At 26.0% G+C, this 25,201-nt stretch overlaps 1 protein-coding gene and 1 long non-coding RNA gene across 3 annotated transcripts; one reads left to right on the forward strand and one right to left on the reverse strand.

The window, feature by feature from the left end:
• Positions 1 to 7,845: 7,845 nt before the first annotated feature.
• On the reverse strand, positions 7,846 to 9,555 carry LOC147814204 (uncharacterized). The gene is made up of 2 exons (XR_015432711.1): positions 9,422 to 9,555; positions 7,846 to 7,908 (listed from the first exon to the last, which is right to left on the reverse strand). It is a non-coding gene; the product is annotated as an uncharacterized LOC147814204 (long non-coding RNA).
• Positions 9,556 to 9,705: 150 nt separating this feature from the next.
• Positions 9,706 to 24,367, forward strand: LOC107457321 (ribonuclease P protein subunit p40). Of its 2 annotated transcripts, XM_016075460.4 has the most exons (8): positions 9,706 to 10,093; positions 10,171 to 10,318; positions 10,995 to 11,063; positions 11,190 to 11,291; positions 17,186 to 17,311; positions 19,271 to 19,463; positions 22,901 to 23,032; positions 24,161 to 24,366. In XM_016075460.4, exons 1-8 carry the CDS (start codon positions 9,989 to 9,991, stop codon positions 24,330 to 24,332), a joined length of 1,047 nt encoding a protein of 348 aa, XP_015930946.3. In that variant the 5' UTR covers positions 9,706 to 9,988; the 3' UTR covers positions 24,333 to 24,366. The 2 variants fall into 2 exon arrangements, with proteins under 2 accessions (XP_015930946.3, XP_015930947.3); XM_016075461.4 differs by lacking the exon at positions 10,995 to 11,063 and having other exon boundaries at positions 9,746 to 10,093; positions 24,161 to 24,367.
• The last annotated feature ends 834 nt before the right edge of the window (positions 24,368 to 25,201 follow it).

A 25,201-nucleotide genomic window follows, 5' to 3' on the forward strand; every position in this document is an offset into this window, starting at 1 on the left:
TCATGATATTCATTTGTGCGTAATCTAAATTCTAATTATTTTCATTCAAAAAGTCTTTCAAAATATAATTTTATTCCTGTATTTAAATTACAAGTAACTTTGATATCTGGGTTGCCTACAAAAATTCAAAAAAGTACAAAAAAAATTTAGAGCATTTCACAGCATTTACTATTTATCAAAGATGATAAAAAAAATTATTGATTATTAAAAAATAATTTTATTGCGATAATCAACATTAAGCTGGAAACCTATTACTATTAAGCAATTTAAAAGACTTTTTCGTGGTTTTCCTTCGCATGTAACACAAATTTGATTACTTTAACTTAATCTTCATTAAAATAAATTATTCTTATAACTTTCATGAATTTGATTGTATTCTGATACTTAAATTGTTAATTACTTTGATTTCTGAATTGGATTAAGCATAATAAGGGTGTTTCATTACATTCACAAAATAAAAAAGCTCACACTTTGATTTCTGGGTTGAGTTAATAAGAAGAGCTTTTCGTTCTGTTCAGAAAGATGGTACCCTATCTATTAAGGATAATAATAATGAAAAAATTTTTATTTATAATTTTACTCCTATACTTAAATTGCAAATTATTTTATTTTATATACCAATAGCAGCAATCTGAAAAACATTTTTGTCTGTTTTTCATAGCGTATAACGCGAAATTTGATAATTTTAATTTCAATTTAATCTTGATTATAATTAATTATTTTTACAACTTAATTGTTTATTAACTTAATTATTTATTAACTTAATTATTTATTAACTTAATTATTTTAACTTAATTATTTAAAATTAATTTATTAATTAATTTATCAATTAATTAAAATAATTAATTAACTTAATTATTTTTATAAACATAATTATTTTTATAACGTATATATGGTTTTATTCCGATACTAAAATAGCGAGTTACTTTGATTTTCGGTTAAAAACTACAAAAATTTGAAGAACATCTCGTTATAGTCACAAAGAAGTCTCTCAAAGATGCTGAAAAATGATTCATTATAAAAAAAATTCATTGCGATTACTGAACTTCTAAATGGAATCAAGCCATCTGAAAGATATTTTCGTGGTTTCCCTTCACGTATAATGCAAAATATGATTGTTTTCTCAAATTTTTATTCAAGCAAGGAAGAAAAATATTTATACCATTATTAACCACTCCAAAAACCAGAGTAAATGCTTTATTATAAAACTGATGCGTCCAGAATTTGGAATTATGATGAACTTGCCTGTATATTTTGATTCAATAAATTGATTTATTTTCTGCTTCCCTTCTTACCATTATTATTTTTTTTTTTTAAGTGAAAAATGATTCTTCTTCATTACTGTTAGAAAATTTGACGGTTCATCAGGTTGTCTTTTGTCAACATCTGAAAATAAAATTCGAGCAAATAGTATTGTATTTGTAATGGCGAAAATATCCAAATGATAAAATAAACATGAACTTTTTTTACATTGTTAAAATTAAAAAAACTTAAGTACTCGGGTTCCTATGATTTTATTATTTTACTAATAACTTATTCTAGTATGTTATATTGAAATATCTGATATATGTTATATTGAAATATCTGATATATGTCTTATGATTTTATTATTTTACTAATAACTTATTCTAGTATGTTATATTGAAATATCTGATATATGTTATATTGAAATATCTGATATATGTATTTTGAAATATCTGATATATGTATATTGAAATATCTGGAGAAAAAAAAATTTCTAACCAAATGTTCTTTGAGTCAGGAAGAGACAAAAAATACCTGTTGATTTTTTTGAAATATACTTTCTATCACAAACGCCTTAAAACTTTGTTATCGATAAAAATAATTTCAGATGATTTTAATCCTTCATCTCTTATTAACCTCGTTATATCATGCTTTTGATCAAAGTTCAGCAGCGTGTCTGCGTTCTTTCTCTCCTAAATATTAATTTGATCCCTACACACGTTTTTTATTCCATTACTTATAAGGATTCGTAAAATATATATTAACGGCCCGGATTAGAGAACAACTGAATTATCTTCTTCAAAAATGGCAGTTATTTAATTTAAATTTGATACTTTTGTGTGTGATCATATCTCAGTGTCAACCATATCGGTGTCACGTATCAATGACATCCAATAAAAATCTAACTGTCAATGAACTTATTAACTGAGGTGAAGGGATTAATTGAATGCTTAATAAAATAAGAGCTTTCTTTGATGATATGTTTTTTAAATTAGTGGTGAAATCGTCTAATAATTATTTTGAAAAATCGTTGCAAGAAAGGTTTGCAAGGGTATTTTTTTTTCAGACTCATGCGAGTTAATTCAAATCAAATAAATATACTATATGTACTCTCTTTTTCTTTCTTCCGGATTCTAACGAATTAAAGAGTATTCATACTTATCAAGGTATTTTACAACAAAGTGCTAACATAGTACAAAGGTACATATAGTATTGATTTCTGTGCATAGATTTTTTTTTCCTTCTATATTTGCTTTCGGAAATTTAGCTGTATAATATTTTATACCCAGTTATGTAATTCTGTTGCGATCGTAATTTTTCTTAGAAAATTATTATTTAGATGATTAGTTGAATATTCATAAAGTACGTTAAGAAGAGGTTTGAAAAAAAAAGTAATCAATATCATGCGTAAATACTTTGGTTTTTTTTCCATCTTTTTTTAATAATGTGTTACGTTTTCTTTTTTTAAATCATTCATTGCCACTTATTTAATTTAATTACATATAATTTCAAGATAAAAACATATCTCAGTTTTTACATAAGCATGTGAAAATCTAATATTTCATGCAGTCTTTCTGGTGGTTTGTGTTAGAGTGATAAATATTTGTTTCAAAACTATAATGTATGTTTCTGCAACTCTATCTCAGTACTATGACCCTTAGCAGTGAGTTCATTAACTAACATTATATTCAAATGTTCTGTAAATGAAATGAATATAATAATTTTAAAATCTAATATTTTATGCAGTCTTTCTGGTGGTTTGTGTCAGAGTGATAAATATTTGTTTCAAAACTATAATGTATGTTTCCGCAACTTTATCTCAGTACTATGACACTTAACAGTGAGTTCATTAACTAATATTATATTCAAATGATCTGTAAATGAAATGAATATACGTATATTGATTATCACTAAATGTCAAGTTTACTACTATGGATTGCAAATTCATTCAATTTCTTCTATTCTTTATGTAAGTCAATTTCATGAAATTTTGAGAAATTTTTTGTACTATTTAGAGATAAAAGAATTCTTTGCATGCATTCTGAGATGTATAAAGCAAGATTTTAGAAATGTTTAATTAATTTTTTTTAAGTACTTTGAAAACTCTGGTATTTGATAACTCCTTTAATATTTACGCGATTTCGTTATAAATTTGTTATATAGATAACTATTAATCTAACTAAGTAATAACTATTGTTATTTTAATTAAGTAAAGTTAATAAACTGTATACGATTGGAACAATCATTTGAGCAAAGCACAAAACGGGAATAAATTTAACTATTATAGGTTATATTCTCTAAAGAATAACTACCTCGTTTTTTTCCCACAAAAAATTTACTGAATTTAAAAAAAAAAAAAAATTTTTTAAGAAAATAAGATCAATGCAGAAAAGATTATATAGACAATATATAATTGATTTTATTTTGAACTAATATTTATCTAACAGATAAATTTTATTTAGATATAAAAAAAAAGTTATAAGGATAGAATATCTCTTTCTAAAATTAGATATTCATGTAAATAAACTATTTCAGCTTAAAAATTGGCGTTTAACTTCTAAATTGAGTTAATATAAATGAACACATTAAGTTATATTTTTTAATCAAAGTAAAATAATATGTTTCTTAAAATTCAAGCAAATCTTTTTCGTGTATTATATGACCAAGTTTAATCATAATGCAAAACTGAAAATGTGTTTCTCTCATTATAAATATGTAAAGTCACACTTTAGGGCCAAATTAAATACTAAATAAAGAAATTAAAATCATTTTTTCTTTTTTAATTGTGTTGTTATGTCTTTCTGTTTTGTGCATATTCCATATAAATAAGAAAAGATTGGTTGCAGATAAGACATTAATGTATAATTTATTCAAAATAATTCATAAAGTAATCAAGAAGGATAAAATAAAATTATCAAGATCTCTGGAGAAGTTTAATTTTTATTACAGCATTGATTGTTATACCATGTGTTCATTTATTAGTTCAATAATGGATCAGTAAAAACTTATTGCAACATTTCACATATTTCAATAGCAGTTTTGACAACTGTAGAGATTTCTTTCCTCTACTATGTTAAATATAAGTTTAATCTGCGTAATTTAATCTACACAAATAATCAAATGAAGGCTATTAAATCAATTAACCAGTATGTTTTGGAAAGCTAATTATATTGCTTTAAATTCTGATTTTAATTATAAAATCAGAATGTGAGATATATAACTTGCAACATTTTAATATTTCAACAGATTTTTTCTGACAAAATTGTTATAAGTCGGAACAAATTAGATTTGACAATAAAATTCAGTATCATCCTCTTACATGTCATATTTTGCTGGCATTTCAGTATTTCTTTTTCTCTTTGAAAGATAGAACAAGTTTATGTTACATTGGAAGTAAGATAATTTTCAATTTTTTATAGGTTCGAAGTATATTAAAAACGAAAAATAGGTAATGGTTGTAAATAAGTTTTTGCTAATTTGGTTGGCTATAGTAATGGAGATAAACTATCCTGTTCAGTTCTTGCTAAATAGCCATCTAAGTCCTTAAGAAGTTAAACATGTGGCAGCAAAACTAAAAAGAAGTATTTTAATATGTGTATATTCACCACAACATTCAATATTTAATTTCAAAAACTTGTAAATTCGTGGTAACGAAATGTGTGATTTTTCAAATTCTAATTTTAACTTTATAATTACGACACTAATGCTACAGTTTTCTTAATTTATTAAGGACAATATAAGTCCTGTTAAAATATTAAGATACAGACTACTACAAGCATAAAAACTTAATTTTTCTAAATGAAATTTCAAATTTAAGAAAATAAATAAAAAGAGTTTCAAATCTTTGAAAAAATTAAAATTCGCCAAAAATTGACGTCCATGTCCTGAAGGTTCTAGTAAATTGCAGAGTAAATTTTACTTAGAGTTTTTCGTTGAGTTTTGCCGTTGTAGATTATTTAGAGATTTGCAAGTTTTTATTGGAGTTTTACTAATTTTAATTGAATTTAATTTTAGTAGAGAAAATAATGTTCCACTGCTCATACATTCTAAAAGAAAAAATAGTGGCACTATATAAAAATGGAAAATCCATCACAGAAATTAGTTGGGTATTGAATATGTCGTATTATACAGCTAGAACATGGCATTTGAGGCAAATAAATTGTATTTTTAAGTTGAAAATTCGTAATTTAAAGATATATATTTCGAAATAAATTCCTTATTACTTAAGTGTATTAAATTGTAATCAGCATCTGATTTTATTTTTAAATTTTTCATGTATTGTTGCAAAAAAAAATTAGTTTCTCAAAACTATTTGCATTATTAACTCTTTAAACGAACCCTCTATTTTTTTGTAAATTTATGTTAAACTACATTTCAGATTTTTTTGTAAAATAAAAGTTCATGGAGCCTATTATTTTTTATAGTTTGCCTAAAAGTAATTTGGTTTTTAAGACCTATGATGAGTTGTAAAATTTTACCTACAGTAAAGTATTGACCATTCAGTACTTATAAAAAACCGAATTAAAATTATGAATAATTTATAAACAAACGGATAAATATCCAAATATGCAAAAAAAAATTTTTTTTATTCAGAGAAAGTACGTTTCTGTGTCCGATTTCGAAACTTAATAGTTAGCACTAAATAATTTTCATATATGAGGTCACCCTCAGGAACCATTAAGATTGACACTTAGTATGTGAAAATCAGATCATTAGAACGAAAGTTATTGAGGGTGGTTATGAGGGAAAGTTATTATTATTATAATTATTTTTTTTTTTGGTCCACTGTACAATGCTAACATGAATTCGCAGATATTCAATTGTTAATAGTTTTAGTAGTTCCTGTACTTAAGTGAAAAAAGAAATATTTCTTAAAAATGTGTTTTCTTTCTCACAAAAGAGAGAATAAAATTGCCTAAATATAGAAAATCGTTAAGTTGTAGCAAAATACGAGGATTTTCTTTTGAGAAACAGTAGAGTATGATGGGAGTAGTGAGGTAAGAGATTTTTCTATATTCCTCTCACACATCGAATATGCTATCAATTTAAGAGTAATTGTCTCTAATACTGGAAGTAGATTAATATCGTACTTGAGAGCTATGAAGACTTCGTAGTTCATTTTGTTATTTATTTTGTTTCATGAAATTTCTTCAATATTTTTTTAGATAAATAGTAATTTTTCTCCCTATTAATTTCAACAAAATTTTAAAATCACAAAAATTTCGGGACATCTATGGAAATGTTTAATAATTAAGAATACTTTCTTTATCTTATTTTTTTAAAGGAAATTAAGGATTACTTTGAGCCCTGATTATGTACTACTATAAAGCAGTTACATGTTTTGGTGCATGAAATGTTCTGTTATAATTTAATTTTCATAGTGTATTTCAATTATGATTACTTTTATAAAACTTAATTTAATTAGTTATGAAGTTAAGCTTTTAAGTATATTTAGAAAAATTCAATTTATGTTTAAAAGTAGTATTCCTCTTCATTTTATAAATTTTTTTTTAGTAAACACAAAGAGAAAAAAAAAAGGAAGAGAGAGAGACTAAGTCAGTAGAAAAATCATTTATTTATTATAAAATGAAAACAATTTAGACATACATTTGGATCAAAAATACCACAGCTACCTACATTATAAGAAAAATCCAGTACATTTTACAAATTAAATAAATAAAATTTTTAGTCTATGAACAAAATGTAAAATTCTTCTTTTACAGGAGCTCTTTAAAAGCAGTTAAGATAAATAAAATACCAAAAGTAATACTTTTCGATGTGAGTGACAGTCATACATTTCATTCATAATTCTAAATATTTATTAGGCGCCTATTTAACTTTTGAAAGTTTTAGATTACAAGATATGAATATGATAGGCATGCTACAAAAGTTTGAAAACAAAATGACAAAAATTTGACAACAGTTTAGAACAATCATGTTTGAAATTACAAAAGTGCTGGTATTTCTTTTTAATGTTAAGACACTTTATGTAATAAAATGAAACAAAACATTCTAAAATACTATTTATATTGCAATACCAGAGCCATTATAGGGGTAGAGGAAAACAGAGCCATATGACTAGATCTCAATGATTTTACACTGAGATCAGGGTAAACCCGAAAAAAAAATTGTTTTTTTTCCATTGCTTTTTATAACAAATCAACTCTAGTTATTAAGTTTATAATAGAATAATATTTATATTTCCATCACTTCTATATTCTGCGCTTTAAAATTTTTTAATTAACTTTTTTAAAAACATTTATTATTAGAAGAGAGAGATAATGTACTAAGGTGTTGAGTTAATCAATCACAATATAAAAAAAAGGATGATATAAAAAAATGCTACTATATACTTTATTAACTCAAATTTACCCAAGTACTATTAACTATATCATTAAAACAAATTAAAATGTTCAAAACATTATTTTAATCAACATTACTTTCAAGTAGTCAAAATGTATACTAGTCCAATCAGCTTTCTTCATAACATTCATTTGGGTCACCTAGAAATATCTATTTCTGTACTGAGGGACCAAAACTGGATTTTCAACAAGACTGACCTGGCAGTCGTAACAATACTCAGGTCAGAACTGTGAAAAATTCAGTCAATGCAGGAGCCTTATTTCCACATGTAACTGATGATGATGACAACCTAGAACAAAACTAAAAGCATTGCAACTGAATATACATAACACGAAGCACAATTTGTGTTACAATACAACTTGTGCTTTTCAATATTATTCTAAATTTTAAAAATATCACTTATAGTAGTAATGTTATCATAGCAGCATCAAACAAATAATAAAATATGTAAACAGAGAACTTTAACACATGTAAACTAAGTTTTAAAACCAACAATATAATAAAATGGGAATCAATATTTTTATTTGAATACCATTTAAGCATATTCATGCAAAAAAAGTTGATAATTTTATTGGGTATTTTAAAATCACGGTGCAAAATATTATTAATGTAACCTTTTCCTCATACGAAATTTAAAAGTGGTTTCCTTCCAACCTTGTATTATTAAAGTTATAACTCATTTGTCACTCCTTTTTCCTTTCAAATAACATTCAAGAAAATTCAATACACAGAAGTAATTTAACAAATTACACATAACTCCCACTTCAGACATACAGGCACACTGAGGTTGTTGAAGGAGCTTTAAAATAATGCGTTTTATGAGTTGATAAGAAAGTCAACCTATAACAAAACAACACATCATTACATTACAAGTGTTACATATTTGTGCTTCCTATCAACCATCAAAATTTTATTCTACTCCTTTCGTATTATTCCAAACTATAATATCAATTTTCAAAATGTCACTTATAGTAATGTTTAATAAGCAGAATCTCACAAATAATAAGAAATGTATACTATATATAATATATTAACTCTAATTTACCCTAGTACTATTAACTACATCATTAAAACAAATTAAAATGTATACTAATCCAATCAGTTTTCTTCATAACATTCATTTGGTTCACCTAGATTTCTATTTCTGTAGGTACTGAAGGATCAAAACTGGATTTTCAACAAGACTGACCTGGTAGTCGTGACAATACTCAGGTCAGAACTGTGAGAAATTCAGTAAATGCAGAAGCCTTATTTCCATATGTAACTGATGATGATAACAACCTAGAACTAAACTAGAAGCATTGCAACTGAATATACAAATCACGAAGCACAATTTGTGTTACAATACAACTTGTGCTTTTCAATATTATTCTAAATTTTAAAAAAATCATTTATAGTAGTAATGTAATCATAGAAGCATCAAACAAATAATAAAATATGTAAACAGAGAACTTTAACACATGTAAACTAATTTTTAAAACCAACAATGAAAAAAATGTGAATCAATATTTTTATTTTAATACCACTAAAGCATATTCATACAAGAAAAGTTGATAATTTTAATGCGTACCTTAAAATCACGGTGCAAAATATTATTAATTTAACCTTTTACTCATAAGAAACAAAAAAGTGGTTTCCATCCAACCTTGTTTTATTACAGTTATAACTTATTTGTCATTCATATTTCCTTTCAAATAATATTCAATACACACACACACACAAAAATAATCTTTATAATTAACAACAAAAATTCTTGCTTTAAATAAAAACACAGATCCGACAATAATGCTAAGAAAAGTGATGAAAATGATACCTGCAATATGCAATGCTAGCCAGTAAAAATGTCGACACCAAGAGCTATTTTATATTAATTCAGCAAGCGCTGCAATACTAATGTCCAGTATCTAGAAATCACTTTGCATGAATAAAAATATTGTAGTAAAAAATATGTATTTCCTAGCGTATTCGTTACATCTTTCCAGCTCAAACATTTTCGCCATTTTCAATCACGTTCAAAATGCGGGCATCCAAGCAGTTGGCGATAGATTTCGTTTGGCAATCACCCATTTCACCAGATCGCCAAAGTTTAGGGTTATAAGAGGGCGGTCAGCCAAGACAGTGCGTGCTGCTTAATTTTATTTGTAGCTTACTGTAAGCTGAAAGCAAAATATAATTTTAAAGAATTATATTGAATTCCTTCAAACTATCAACAAATAAAAATATTTTATTTTGTAACCAAAATTCCTTCCTTTCTTTATTCTTTCTTCCTTGATGAAAATTTTAAAAGTTTATTTTATCTGAAAAGACAAGAGTTATGATTATCTGAATAATTATCGTGAATAATTAATACCTTTGAAATTTTTGCTCTGATATTATAAGCATGTTAAATTTTCCCCCGCCTGAGCATATTATGAAATTTCATGAATTCGATGAGGAATATCTTCTGAAAAAATGCAAATTATTTGATCGCATTCCTTTTCATTCAGTAAGCTAAAATCAATTTTCATACTGATAATTTCTTCATTCTATCATTGATATTTTCATAATTCATGGTAATTTCAGGTGCACCTGCTTCTTAGTTCATCTGAAACTCTAGTTGATGATTTTAAAACGATTTTGCTTTCAGATGAAAGTAACTATTTCTTCGCACAAAAAGTTCCCGCGTCTTCTCTTATTCATGAGTCGTTTATTGAGAATTTTGTGAGAAAAGGTTTGTATAATTTCACCCATTAATTTCTAAAAGTTAATACTTTATTAGTAGTAGTAATGAAAATGTTTGCAAATATTTCAGTTTCTGTGCAAAATTTGTGCTTTTTCTGCACCATAGAAAAAAAATTACAATGTAGAAAAAAAAATTATAAACATACATAATGATGAAATAATTTTTATTTTTTTGAATTATTAATTTTATTTTACTAAAGTTGTAACTTAAACAAGTCTCATTCTGTACAAGTACTTATAAATTTGGAAAAAAATTCTGTTACCGCTAAGTTTTAATTTATTTAATTTGTTAACTAAGTTCATAAATATACTTTTATTAAAGCGTACAAGTCCTCTTTGAAAATGTTAAGTGTTATCAACTGAATACTTTATGTGTGTTGACATTAAAAACATCAATTTAAAATGAATATCTATTAATTTTGTGTTAGTTGTAAAGAAATGTATACTCCAAAAGAATTTTAGTGTAATGAATAATTTCTGTGAGCTTATGGGCTTTTACAAAAACTTAACACGAAGCATTAATGGGATAGTAAATTAATAAAAGTCATATATGTACATAGATACACACAAAACATAGATAAGTTATGTAAAATTCATAATTTAGTTATGTTTAGTAAATAATGTTTCAATAAAAGTTTAGTAATTATGGCTTTAATTTAATATAGGTTTGTTGTGTGCACTATCACAAAGCAATAATGGAGATGTTGGCAATCTTATAACGATTACAGCATCAGGTAATCAGTTAATAGCTGTGAGAATTGAAATATATTCTTTATTTTATATATTTTTTTTCAAAGTTTATGTATTATGCTAAAATTATAAAATGTTTTTTTTATGAACTTTTTGATTATTAATTACAGGTAAGCTGGTTGTACAATTAGAAAACAATGTTGCTGGGTATTTATCACTTTTGAGAGAAAAATCATCCAACCATCATTTCAAAGAAACAAAATCTCATCAAAGTTAGTTTCTATGTTCTATTTTTTAATACTAACATTTTATTTCACATTCCTATTTTTTATGCAATATTTTTAAGCCCATCATTGGATATATTTTAATAATGATTGTTTCTTATACTTTTGAATCTATATGGTATGATTTCTTTCAAAATCAGAGGAGGTACTAAATCATATACTCCTTTCAGGTTCAATAAATGAGTTCTAAGTTTGTATGGAAAAACAATTAGTAGTTTATAGTCAAGTTTGCAATCAGCCATGATCCTTATGTAGTTTATCATTAGCAATTCAGCCCTGAAGGCTATAGAAGCAAATCTAAAGTCTTATTTTATCATTTCTAAATGTTTCATTCCTCCTGAGCAGGGAGGTCAAGTGAAAAAACTTACCTGAAAGAAATATGTTTCTTTCAACCCAAGTGCAAGAAATGTAGGAACCTTTTTTCAAAGAGAAATAACAAATAGCAATTATTTAAATGGTTTATAAATGAAATCTTGTTAAAATAATAATTTATTAGTTTCCAAGCTATTTATAATGTCATATTTGAATATGTGAAAACTAAAAAGCCACAATCAGAAAGAAAAAAAAAAGTAGTAAACTTCTTAAAATATTAAAAGAACTGTAGTCTTTCAAAATCAAAAGTGTAAATATGAATAGTAAAATCCTAATTTATTGTTGTATAAACTGTTATGATATCATAATCACACTTTATCACATATATACTAACACACTAAATTACAAATAGCACAAGTTTTTTATGTCAAATATTTTTTTAGTGTGAATACTCAAACCTACTTTTAAATAATATGATTTATAGATTACAAAATTTTATGTAAAATTGTAATAAATAATAAAAAAAATAGTTATTTTTATGAAATAGTTGAATTAACTATTAATTACTATTACTATTAATTTAACTTTCTGATACAATTTTTACTTTAATTTGTTTAAATTTAAGCTATTCTTATAATCTACTTCTTCTTTAGTATTGCTAAACAATTGTATTGGTTATTTTTAGTGTCTTCCATTTGGTTCACTTTCTTTCAGTTTTTTCCATTGTCTTGAAAGAAGTAGACCCCGTGGCAGAAACACGGCGACACAGCGACATTGTCGCAGAAAGCGACTGAGTTCTTGCAGAAAGATTTTTTTTATTTGGAAAATAAAAATTTTTGGTTTGCTACAACCAAAAGTTCTCAAAAAAGATTCTGCAGAAACAGAAGCTGTTTTACCAAAAAAAAAAAAAACATTTTCTACAGAAACAAAAAATTTCTGCAGAAGCAATAATGGTTCTGCAAAATTTTTTTCTTACAGAATTGTTTTAAATATTTTTTTTCTAGCGTACTGCGGAAGGAAAAAGCGCTCGTAATTCTCTGTTAATCTCCAACACAAACAGTTACTGGATAAATGGGGGAGAATTTTTTTTCCCCTTTATTAAGCTATTTTTCGAAATTTGCCAACTTCGGCCTCAATCGCTGGCGCAGTAATTTGCTTTGTTTTCTTATGAGAACAGAGCATTTTATATTTTTTGCACTTATGTGGAAAATTTCATGCGTAAAAAGATTCTTTTTTTAAAAAAATCATATCTAGCGAAAAGGTTATTTGTTGCAATTGTGAAGTCACAATAATCAAAACAAATTTGAAAACTGATTTTTCAAAGCGGCATACCGAAGAAGAAATAAGATGGAAGTCGACAACATCTAGTGATGTCAGAGATTTTTTTCTGGAAAGCGACAGGAAAAGAAGCTTCCCACGCTACTAATATTGAAAAAAACAAAACAAAAAAAACGTTCTAGATTCGAATAAAATATTTTTACTAGTAGCGATATCGATAGTAAGGATGAGACAGCATTTCCAACAAATCAAGAAATTTTAGAAGCAGTAAAAAGTAAAAAATGACTATATATATATATATATATTTTTTTTTTTTGTAAAGATAAAATGCCTATATCCTTTGAATTAAGTCGTCAATAAAAAAAGAAAGAAAAATCGCAATCTAACGATAAATGAAATAAAGCCTGAAAGATATCTCACTATCTACGATTTTTTGGAATGCGAATTAAAACCAGATTGGTGGAAAATATTTACTGGTGAAACACTTTCAAACAGGTTTCTATAACGCATGCGAAAAAAATTGCATCCAATGAGTATGGCTATAATACCGATGTTTCAGTACTGATAAAGACTATTTCGTTTCGAGATGTTGAATAGACTTGAGAGCATATTGAGTCGGAAACCGCTTCTGCATACTTCGTGTGGAATCAATGCTATATAGTCAATTCGCTATAACTCAAATATTACTATAACTCGATTTTTTTATGAGGTCCCGACCCTTTTATCTTCAATTTCATGTTAATTATTCTCGATTACTCGAATTTTACTCCCTTTAACTCGATTTTTTTTTTGGATCTTTTAAAGCAAGAGAAAAAACCTAGTAGCTGATATCTTGCCCCTTCCTTTGCAACACACACACAATGTCTTTCGCACTCTTCATGGAGAAGCTAAAGCTGTCCCTCTTGAAGTATGTGAACAGTGGTTAAATGAAACGTTACCAAATTTACTTCAAGGATACAGTGAAAAGGATGTTTTCAATATTGATGAAATGGGTTTATTTTTTAAATGTCTTCCAAATAAGACTATGATGTTTAAGGAGGAAAACTGCTCAGGGGGTAAAATGAGCAAAGAACGTTTGACTGTCCTAGTTGGAGGAAATGCGTCTGGGACAGAGAAATTGCCCTTACTTGTTATCGTTATCCCCGATCCGAAATCCCCGATGTTTCAAAAATGTAAAAACGTGTCCTTTGAATTACAAGTCTAACAAAAAGTTTTGGATGACATCAGTTTTATTTGAAGACTATGTAAGAAAATTTGATCGGAAATTATTCGCTAAAAAAAGAAAAGTGATACTCTTTATGGATAAATGCACAGCGCATAATGATCTACCTAATTTGAAAGCAGTAAACTTGCAGTTTCTCCCGCCAAACACAACAGCAAAGTTGCAGCCGATGGACCAGGGTATCATAAAGTGCTTCAAACAGTCTTATCGTAAATGGCTTGTCAGAAAAATAATCTTAAATATTGTAAGCATTTAGAAGATTTGTAATTAATAAGCATTAATTAAATAATCCGACAATATTTTAAAAGTCAAAAACCGAAACTAACGGTAAGTCGAACTTCCGATATGTCGAAGTTTTTCGTCAGTCCTATCAGATTCGAGTTATCGCGAATTCACCGTATTTACACAATACAGTGCAAAATCACAAACGCTGTGTATTTTTTTCGTTCTGAAGTTAATCTGATCACGAAAAAAGTTTTATTTACCTCCTTTTTTTTAAAAAAAATCTTTCAATAAGTCAGTACAATAGTAATCGAATCTAATTAATCTATAATTAATTCGATAAAATTAATTAGATGTAGAAAAAATTGAAACAGACATTGCTTTCATTTTTTGCTTTTAGAATTCGGTTATAGTCAATTCTATTTTATTATTTTGATTACTCAACTTCAATATTAATTTTTTCACCTGATTTGTTTCTGTACCTGATATAACTACTATAATGAAACATTAAACCATACTGTTTTAAACTGCTTTAATAATTTAATTTTGATATTGTTTTAAACTGATACTTCAAATTCAGTTATCTTGTTTTATAAATTTAATCTTTTTGTCAATTCTTAGCTATTTCTATAAGTTCTGTCTTATTACAGGTTCTGGGTAATCTTTACTAGTAAGCATTTTTGTCTGCAGATCTATACATTTATAACTTTTCGTTATTATCGAAGATTATGCAAATTTATACTTAAACAATTTAAACTTATTAAGAAATGTAAACTTATATTATGAAATTAAGAAAAAAAAATCTACACAGTTTTATTCTATGCATTTAGACTTATTTTATAAACACGAATTTCATCTATTATTATAAATTCATTACACATACATTTATAACGATAAAAATATCTTGCAGAAAGATATTGGTTCTAGTTAGGTTTGTCGCAGAAAGTGAGAAAAAATTCTGCCACAGGGGAAGTAGATTTCTTCTGGTCAAAATATCAATCAAGCTCATGATAAGATATATATTTTTTAACAAACCTTGTATTGTTACATTTAATTTCCTTTCTCTCATATCTTAGATTTTCTGAAATATTTAATTTAGCGATATTGTCTAAATTGCTTTTTTTGTTATTGTAAAATGATAAATTGTTTAACCCATGTTTTAATAAATACAGAAGTGTGATATAACAAGTGTAGCATATTATAAGAATTTGGCTATTACGACAAATTTCTGAGACACTGTCAAAATGTTGAAGTTGCAAAAAATGTATGATTAAAGTTTTCAAAAATTTTATGTTTATAATGAGTTAAAAATTGCTAGTCTTTTAAAAGTTAAAAAAAAAAAAATTTTTTTTTAGAGAAATGCATTTTTCTGTTGTTTAAGGGAACAATATTATACAAAAAAGGTTTGAATGTGAAACATTTTCATTTATTTATATCTGAAATCAATACAGAAAAATTAATAATATGATGAAACATTTGTGAAATGAATGAATTTTGTTTCCTTCTTACAATTTTAATCTCTTATTTTTTATAAAGCAATGTGAGAGCAACCACTGACTAAGTTATCTTCTTTCTAACAAAAGAAAAGTTCTTCTATTTATAGAAATGCTGATGCTTACTTCAAAAGAATCTGCCTTTTGTTGCCCACATATCTCTTATTTCCCTTTTTGGTGACCCCATGTACCATTTCCCATATTCATTCTTTTTTCAACATTCACTTTTATCAATGTCAAAAAACATTAACAGTTGAACCTTATTAATGTGAAACTGATGAATGTGAAATATCACCTTACATGAAATACATGTTTGGTCCCGTGAGTCAGCAATCAATTATTGTTGTATTTTACATGCTTAACATGAAACTTTCAAGCTGATTATCGCTTAACATGAAAAGAAACTGGGGATAGCACAGATAATAAACATATGAATAAAATCCCAATAATTCATTTTGAGGAATGCTATTTCTATTTTCTTGCTTTGTTAGAAGTAGCAAATGGGCAAATAAATGAAATAGAAAAAATAAAATAGTTTAATAAAGTTGTTCAAACTTTTAAGCTCATTCATGATGTGTCGGATAAAGCGAAATTCGGTTAACAGGAAATAATTATGATAGTTCTGCCGAATTCACATCAACAAGGTTCAACTTCATTTCAGTTTCTTCTTGCAAAAGCTTGTTATGATTTGGAAACTTTTATTCTAACATTCCTGCTCTAGACAATTCTGCCATTCTTAAAATACAGAGCTGCATAATCATGGGCATTGCAAAGGTCCATGTTTGAAGGGGACAAAATTAAATTACATGGACCCAATAATTCTCTAATTATAAAAAGAAATCTCTTAAAAGCGACCACAAAATAATGATGAATACAAATGAATACTTAAAATACCACACAAAGATAAATTACTTTATATCTCTCTCGTTTTTAATTGTTAGGAATTTAATTTGATGATAATTCGAGAAAATTTTCTTCGTTTGCCTGAAATATACATGGGAACTTATAGAGATTTTTAATTATTGAGGGAGACATTTCCACCCCCCCCCCCACCATCAGCACTTATTTATGTAATTCAGTCTACAATTTGTGAGCAAAAGTCTATTCTAGAAATGTATTTGAATCAAAATAGTTGTTCAATATTAAAAGATAAAGAAATAACTATGTCTATATAATTTTTAGTATTTTTATTGCTATTTTAATATTAAATATGTGTACTTGCTCACATTGATAAGCTCTCGATAACAACAATTTTACCTGCTGTTATGAAGTTTTGTCATAACAAACCTTTGCTGTATATATTTAATAGATTGTTATTATTTCATTGTTTTTAAATTTATTTAATATTTTTCTAGTTTATTCCATCAATATAAGTTCCAATGACTTTTCACCTGGAAAGAAATTGCATGAAACAGTTTCTTCAGAATTGCAAAAAATTGATCATATTAAATTCGATCTGCTTCTAAAATGGATACCAAGAGGTATTTAGTTATTAGTTTTCTCATTGTGTCACTTTAATCTTTATTATTATTATAGTTTTATTAATTGCTAATCAATTTTTTTTGTTATTCAAAACTGGATAGTAGTAGCTTGCTCAAAAGAACATTCTTATATATCTTTTTTTTTTAATATCTTCTGAAAAACGTATTAATAAACATATCTACAGAACATAAAATTTCTACCTTCTAGTTCGACATTAGTGATCTAAAGTTTAAAACTGGCAAGTAAATTTCTTGTTTTAGAATCTGAATTAACAACTCCTTAGTGAAGTCTGATCAAAAACACTAGCAAAACTGCATGGATTTACGATAGACTCAGAGTGAACAGTGTTGAAAATATGTTGGCAATTTTGAAATACTCTTGTAATATCTCTCGAATAGGTGATCCATTAAAATTGATCACCATTACGTAATGATCACCCATTACGGAAAGGATCAAAAGGTTTAAATTATATAGATTTCCTAAAATTTTGTACTTTTTAGATTTCTAGTGGGAGTAGTTGAACCCATTAAGGGGCGCAGTTTGAAATTTGTTTTTCTTGCTTGTCTTTTTAATAATATGCAGCGGTTTCTGAGACCATTGAAACCTTAAGATAACACTATTTTGAGTGTACATTATTATTGTTTTGTAAGTTTTTAAGTCTTTCATGGTTTAAGTTTTATATGGTTTTAAGTTTTATGGCTTTAAGTTTTTTATATTAAATCTGTAAGCAATTTAAAAATTGTTAATTTTTTTTTATAAATGTAAAATAGTGCTGAGCAAAATTTTTAGTTTGGCAAGTACTTTTAGAATTGAAAGTTCATACCTGACATATAGGTATCAAACATACAGGGTGTTCCGTAATGAATGTCCTTGATATGTATTTTTGGAATCCTTGCTAAAAGTGAAATTTAAAAAAATGTACTCATTAAAAGTCAATTTAATATTAAAGCTAGTAAAAATGTTATTGCACTTGAGATCTTCTAGATAATCTTCTAGATCACTTCTCGATAATTATATTAACTAAATGTTAAATAATAACTTTATTTTGTGATAAACCATTCAATCAGCAGTCTTTTTTTAGAATTGAAATCCATTTCAATAGTTCTCAAAATAGTTCCCAAGGCCATAAAAACTAGCCATTTTTTTATATTTTTAAAGTTAAAAGAGTGACTTTTTCTTCTCTAAATAACACATTAGTATACAAGGTCTTGGCTTTTGGGACTTAGTCAAGAAGTGAATGTGGTCGTAATGCATGTAAGACCCTTAAATTAATACATTGCTTGGAGGAACTTAATTTTGCTATAATATGAGGTTCATTGTCTTTATTATCAGATATGTAAGCTTTTGTGGGTATTGTGTAAAATTTTGAATTCAAGCATGTGTTATTTAGTATGTCTATATTCATTGTTAATTTTTATTTAGTAAAGATAACACTATTAACCCTTAATGGACACAAATGCCCCCATAAAATTGCATGGTACTTTTTTATACTGAGTCTAATGCCATGTGTATTATGAAAAAAAGACTTGTTATTTATATCATTCTCATTATTGTCACATTAACAATTAATTTAATAAGTTTAATTAAGTATACTTATAATTGCATTTAATATTGTAGTTAATTATTATAATTATCTTCTTCTTGGCGCTAGAGCCCAGAACAGACCCAATGCGTTTCTTCAAAGATTGGCCTTCCAGATGCTTGTTTTTCCCCAAGTTTAATAGGATGTAAGCTAGGAATTCTTTATGACCATTAAGTGCTAAATTAATAACAGTGAACACAGGAAACTTATTGCAGCAAAACAGTAAAATTTATACAATATCAAGTGGGTATGAAGGACGATAATAATATCTTCGGCTGATGATAACAACTTTGTAATTTTGTGCCTTTATTTTAATGCTTTTCAGTTTAGATAATTGCTATTAAGCCTTTTTTAAAGCGACATTTTGTATTTATAGGTGATGTATGTTGTGAATCTTTAAGAGAATATTTTGAAAGCAAAGGTTATGAGTGTCATCCATGCCAACCTCAATATAAACCAGAAATAAAATTCGACGTGCCCATTCCTCAGTTAAACTTCGAGAGTATGGATCAAACATTGGTAGAGAGTGCTTTGGAGTGGGTTGGTGCACAAGTCTGTGGTGTTGAATAGTAAGAGTAACTTTTATTTCAATTGTTGCATATTTAATTTCACTACAATTTCAGTCTATTTCCTTTGAATAGTACTGAAACAAGCACTATTTTTCACTTTCTCAATATCATTATCAACTACCTCAAAACATGAGTCACTAATGAAAAAAGATATTACCTTTTGTTGTTGATTTATTAGGCTAATTTTCAAGAGGTGAAGCATCCCTATTGAAAGCTGTTGTACAATTTTTAATATTCTTGAAATGATGACATTTTATCTTGATTTCATAAATGTTTTAAAAAAAAGTGTCCTCATTATTATAGATAGAGCACAATGCTTATTTACTAAAAGTTGATGGCACTACTTAAATTTGAATAAAATCATTATTTGTTGTAAGATGGTTTTTCATAGTGTGTTAAATGTACTACAGATTACAGCTATTTACTTAATTTTATATCAAACCTAATGCAATATCAATCATCTGTTAAGTTTTATAATTGTTGAAATTCTGGTATTAATTGTTCCAAAAAAAATTTTTTTGGCTCTAAAGGAAAAGTTCAATAGCAATTTTAATTCAAATCTATTGGTAGTTTTATATATTTCATGGTAGTTCTAATGACTTCTTTTAATGAATGCCTATTTGGCAAAATTTTTATTTATTTTTTTAATATTGTGTACTATTATTATGATCTTAATACTCATAATTGAACTACATTCTTCTTAAAATATTTTTTTAAATATTATTAATTTAAAATATTTTGTTTTATTTACTTTTAAATATTAAGGTTTTATCTTTTATTTAATGTTTAATTTTGTGATAATGTTTCAAAATTGAAAAAGTTGGAACATATATTTTTTTAGTGATGATTACAAAGCTGAATTTTTTTGTTTGATTATTACTGATGCATTTTTACAATTTTTTAAAAAAAGAGACAATACATGAAAAAAAGCTTATTACTTTTTTATTTTATTTATTTTTTTGTACTGTGTAGTATTTCTAATTTAGTTTATTGCGTCATTTTAAACTTATATTTTCTTTTGATGTCATTTTAATATATTGTTTGTTAATTTAGAAAATAATTTTGAAAAATATAATAATTTTTAAAAAAAAATTTAACTTAAATTGTACTTTATAAATTTGTCTACTCAGAAAGAAAAAAACTGACTATGTACACAATTGTAAAGATTTGTATACTTCTTACACAGTAAAACCCTGATTATCCGACCTCATTCTTCCGAATACCTCTATATTAATCAAAATTATTTAAAAAAAATTTTTTTAACATGCCACCAAATTTTTCAGTTTCAATAATATGCTATCATAACTAGGACTGGGCCATAAATCGATGTATCGCGACATATTTAAGTCGATACAGCGACTTTCGTTCCAGGCGATGCATCAGATTTCTGATGCATCAAAAATCTGATTTAAGTCTTCGAGGAAAGACGATATAGCGATATAAGACTAGCAAGGATCTTCCCTTACGTTCCGATGCCGACTCGGGGTGTTCGTTTCGTTATGTTGAGATGGCCTTGATTGATTAGCGGTAGAATCAGAACCAGAGTTTTGAGAATACTATATCGTGATCTCGCATGTTCGTTTTCGCACCTCTTACTTTTCTTTGTCGCGACTTGATATCATTTCTTGTAGATTATTTTCAGGGGGACTAAGTTCGTGATCGCTGCCGTTGCCTTGTTCTGAACGCAATCTATTATTGAAAAGAATTTATAAAGAGTTTCGTCATTAATTAGGTAATTTTTTTCAACAAAACTTTTTCTTATTTTTAAATGTGAAAATTATCAGAAATCTAATTTAAGGCGCCCATTAAGAATTAAGTTACAAAGTAATTAAATTTGTTAGGTTTTTTCTTTTCTTTTAATTTATTAAAAACTTTTTGGATAAAACTTCTAATAATTTAATGGGTTTTTGCGAATTTTATTAATTTTTTTTTCGTTTTATTAGAGAGTACCTACAATCAGTTTTTTTAAATTTTCTTTTAATATTATTAGTTAATTAGCTAAATATATTATCGAATATCACAATTCTTTTGTTTTTATTTTTAAGAAATTAAACCTTACTTTGTTTTTCAGTCATTATTCAATTTAATGTAATTATTTATGTGAAATAATAATAATAAAAAATAGTGATTTGAAAGCGTTTTATTATTATTATTTTTTTTTAAAATTTATTTAGCACTTTGTTTTGAACATACAATTAATTTTTAACGAACTTATTTTTTAAATTTTCTTTCTATATTGTTAGGTAAATATATTGATAAATTTCTATTTAATTTATTTTTTTATTATTTATTTTTAAATTAAGAAATCTTTCGTTATTTGCGTGATCATTTTTAGAAAATATAACAAACTTGTGTTTACTTTTTCATTTAGAATTTGAACATTACTATCGAACTTAATAATTATGTAATTATAAAAGTTATTTTTATATGGCTCATTTAGTAAAATTATTTTTTATGACTTTAAACTTTTTTTTCTTCAAAATTTCATTCGCTTAAACTAATTGATTTTCAAATAATTCATAAACCTATCGTTTTAAACTTTCTTTTATTTCTAGTTAAAAGCTTAGTAAAGTTACCTAATAATTACATAAATTAATTAATAATTAATTAATAATTTAATTAATTAATAATTTAGGTAATTAGGTACTTAATTAGACTGCTAATACCTTATAAACGATAAAGAGGTGCAAATATTTCATTCTGTATCTACACATTTTTTCACTAATTATTTTAAGTAAGTTTTGTGCATAGTAGTCAATTTATTTAATATCTTTCTTAAGCAAAACATATATATCTTCAAACTTATAAATTGATTTAAATCAATTTGAGTATGGAGTTTCGATAGAAATCTGACTTTCTGTGCCTTACAAGTAAATGAAATTCAAAAATACTATATCGCGATACATCGCTATATCGTGATGCAAAACTGATGATGCATCACGATATATAATTTCTAATATCGCCCAGTCCTAATCATAACTTAGCTATACATTAGGCTTTTAAAGTAGAAAATACTCTTTGTATTGCATGAAAACTTAGAATTGATTATTTTGTAAAAGTAGCAATTAAAGTAAAAAAAAAAAGTGAAGGAGTGGGGCAATAGTTAGTGCAAGTGATAATAATAATTTTAATATCTATTTAACAAAAAAGACAAAATTAGTAAAATTAAATTTAGTTATTAAAAAAAAGTCGTTTCAGAGTTTTGATGAACATATTTAAAAAAAAAGGAAAAAGATGTTATCTAAATATTTCTATTTTCCAAAGTAAGTCTCCCAATAACTTAAAATGATCGATGTCTTCTCATAATTTTAAAAAAATGGCTATAATGAAACATTCTCTGTTGTTTAACTACTTTAAAGTTATGTATTTGTATTTTTTTAAAATTTTTTTTATTTACCATTATTCATTTTATCTTTTTCTTATTATATTATTTCTAGTGCTGATGAGAGTGATGCATATGCTAGTAAGTTTCATGTGCCTGAGTTATCTGAAAAAGGAAAGCTTCACATTTATTCATTTCAAGGTTTTTATACATCAAGTGAAATTAACAAAGCACTACAAATAGCCAAGTAAGGCATTTTTATTGCTCATTATTATTTTTCTTAGATATATTATATTGGATATTTTTATTACGTTAAACATTTTTATTGAATATCAGATATCATTTATTAGTTCTAAATTTTCATGCTAAGCAATTTTAAACCACTTATATTACTTGTGAAGTTATTTAATTAAAAAGAAATGTCACAATTCAAGTTACATTTTAATTCGTGTTTAAATTCATAGTGTTTCATGTCTTTTTGTATCATAGGATTCATTTGATAACACCATTAGGTTACAGATGTATTCTCATTTATAAAATTCTTATTCTGGCAATTCAGTTTAAGGGATTTGGCCACTGGGGCTGGAAAAATTGTATTTTTTCCATAAAGAAAAGAAAGAAATATAAAATTTCCCCCATCACTCACATATGCTTGTCCTTCTTCTTAATCCATTGTTTATCTATCCGTAAAAGATTCATTCATGTAAAACTCATGTTTTAAAAAATTTCAAGCGAAAAATAATTTTTAAATTTAAAGAATGTTCACCTTGAAAGGAATCTAAAAAGTTTTTTTTTTTTGGATGCAAATTTTTGGCTTATCTGGTTAAGTGGAGATTTTAAGAATTTGCCGAAATGGGTAATATCTGCTCTGAAAGAATTTCCATGCCACATGGTTTCATTAAATATAAATAATCAAAAATTTAAAAAAAAAGAGTTTTATTAAAACTAGAGATTTTTTTAAATTCATTTAATGATAGACCTAAACAACAATATAATTCAATATGCTAATAGTAAATTACTTCTATAATATTTTCTATTTTTAGTGACAAATGTTCTACTATTAGATTTTATATGTTTCCAATTTTAAAAAATAATCATGTCAAATATTCTGGGAAATCCCCTCTATCTTTAATGAAACTTAAAATCAACTTTTTAATAATTTGTTTTTTAGTTTTTCGATTTACACAAAAAATATACTTCATATGGAATATCTTATTATAACTATTTAAATTGTGTTAAGCTTATTCCCAAAAAATAGACATCAATATAAAAATCCATAACTTGTCTTCATAAAGTCTATCTCTCCATGTGTTTCATAAATATTTTTGATGATTCACTTCTTTTCATTTAATTTATTACATTTCACCTTTTGCAGGAGTTGTTTTTCAAAAATCCCTAATCTTCCATTTATTACTTTAATGCTAAGTGGATATCAACAATGTTATGTTGATTCTCAAGAGTTTGGAAAATTCATCTCTGCTGATAAACTAATTTGTATATTCATCTCACCTCAATTTAAATATCATATGGTTACATTAAATCTATAAAAATTTCACTGTAATGTAATAAACTATTTTATTAAAAAATTTTGTTTGTATTTTTTTTTTACACTGGGGACACTAATAATAATAAAGTTGCAAAAGTAATATTATTTACATCAACTGGACTGTATAGTTTCAACTAGATATAAATAATGGAATGATGGTTTATGAAGAACGATTTTGAGGTAAATCTATCTAAAGGCAGAAAGTTCTCTTTTCCCCAAAAATAATTATCGTTTCATTACTGATTGATCTATATGTTAAAAATAAACATATTTTCAAAGTTTCTTCACAGCTTTCTGGATATTCTTTAATAATATAACATTTTAGTAAAATCCTTTTTATTTCAGACTGTTAAATTTTTAACTCGCTCACTGCCGACTAAGTAAAGGTGGTTTTGCTGTTTCTATCTTTAAAAATGGAAATCGATGAAGATAAATTCACAATAAATTATAGAAAATATAAATTACATTTTCTTGTTTTAGCAACCGTTTTAGTTTTTAAAGTTCACAATAAGTTTATTTCAATAAACAATGTGTTATTGTGAGAAGAAAATAAAAATAGTTGGTGGATAATATACATCTTGCCACTGCTTGATCTGTTTTATTGACACAAACTTTTAAGAAGAATTTCGTCTCGCGCCATTGAGGATTGGCAGCGAAATTGCTAAACACATTTTTAAACCTAAAAAGTCCACTTTTTTTCATTAAATGAAAATAATTTTTAGTAAATACTTGTTAAAAATATTTTATGGAGGAAATTATATTTGAGTAAATTATTTTTACAATTATATGTATCATAGAATTAAATTTTTAGAAATATGGTATGAAAAACAAAAAATGAAAGTAACAAAAATGAAATAATGAAGTGAATTA

The sequence above is a fragment of the Parasteatoda tepidariorum genome, chromosome 3 (genome assembly GCF_982258835.1).
Source record: "Parasteatoda tepidariorum strain Cologne lab strain chromosome 3, Ptep-v5.0, whole genome shotgun sequence".
Taxonomy (NCBI): domain Eukaryota; kingdom Metazoa; phylum Arthropoda; class Arachnida; order Araneae; family Theridiidae; genus Parasteatoda; species Parasteatoda tepidariorum.

Bases quoted from the DNA above. Each gene is read 5' to 3' on its own strand.
- LOC107457321 (XM_016075460.4), top strand. From the start codon at position 9,989: ATGTTAAATTTTCCCCCGCCTGAGCATATTATGAAATTTCATGAATTC. The intron at 10,094-10,170 runs GTAAGCTAAAAT...TGGTAATTTCAG, and splicing joins ATCGCATTCCTTTTCATTCA to GTGCACCTGCTTCTTAGTTC. The intron at 23,033-24,160 runs GTAAGGCATTTT...CACCTTTTGCAG, and splicing joins AAAGCACTACAAATAGCCAA to GAGTTGTTTTTCAAAAATCC.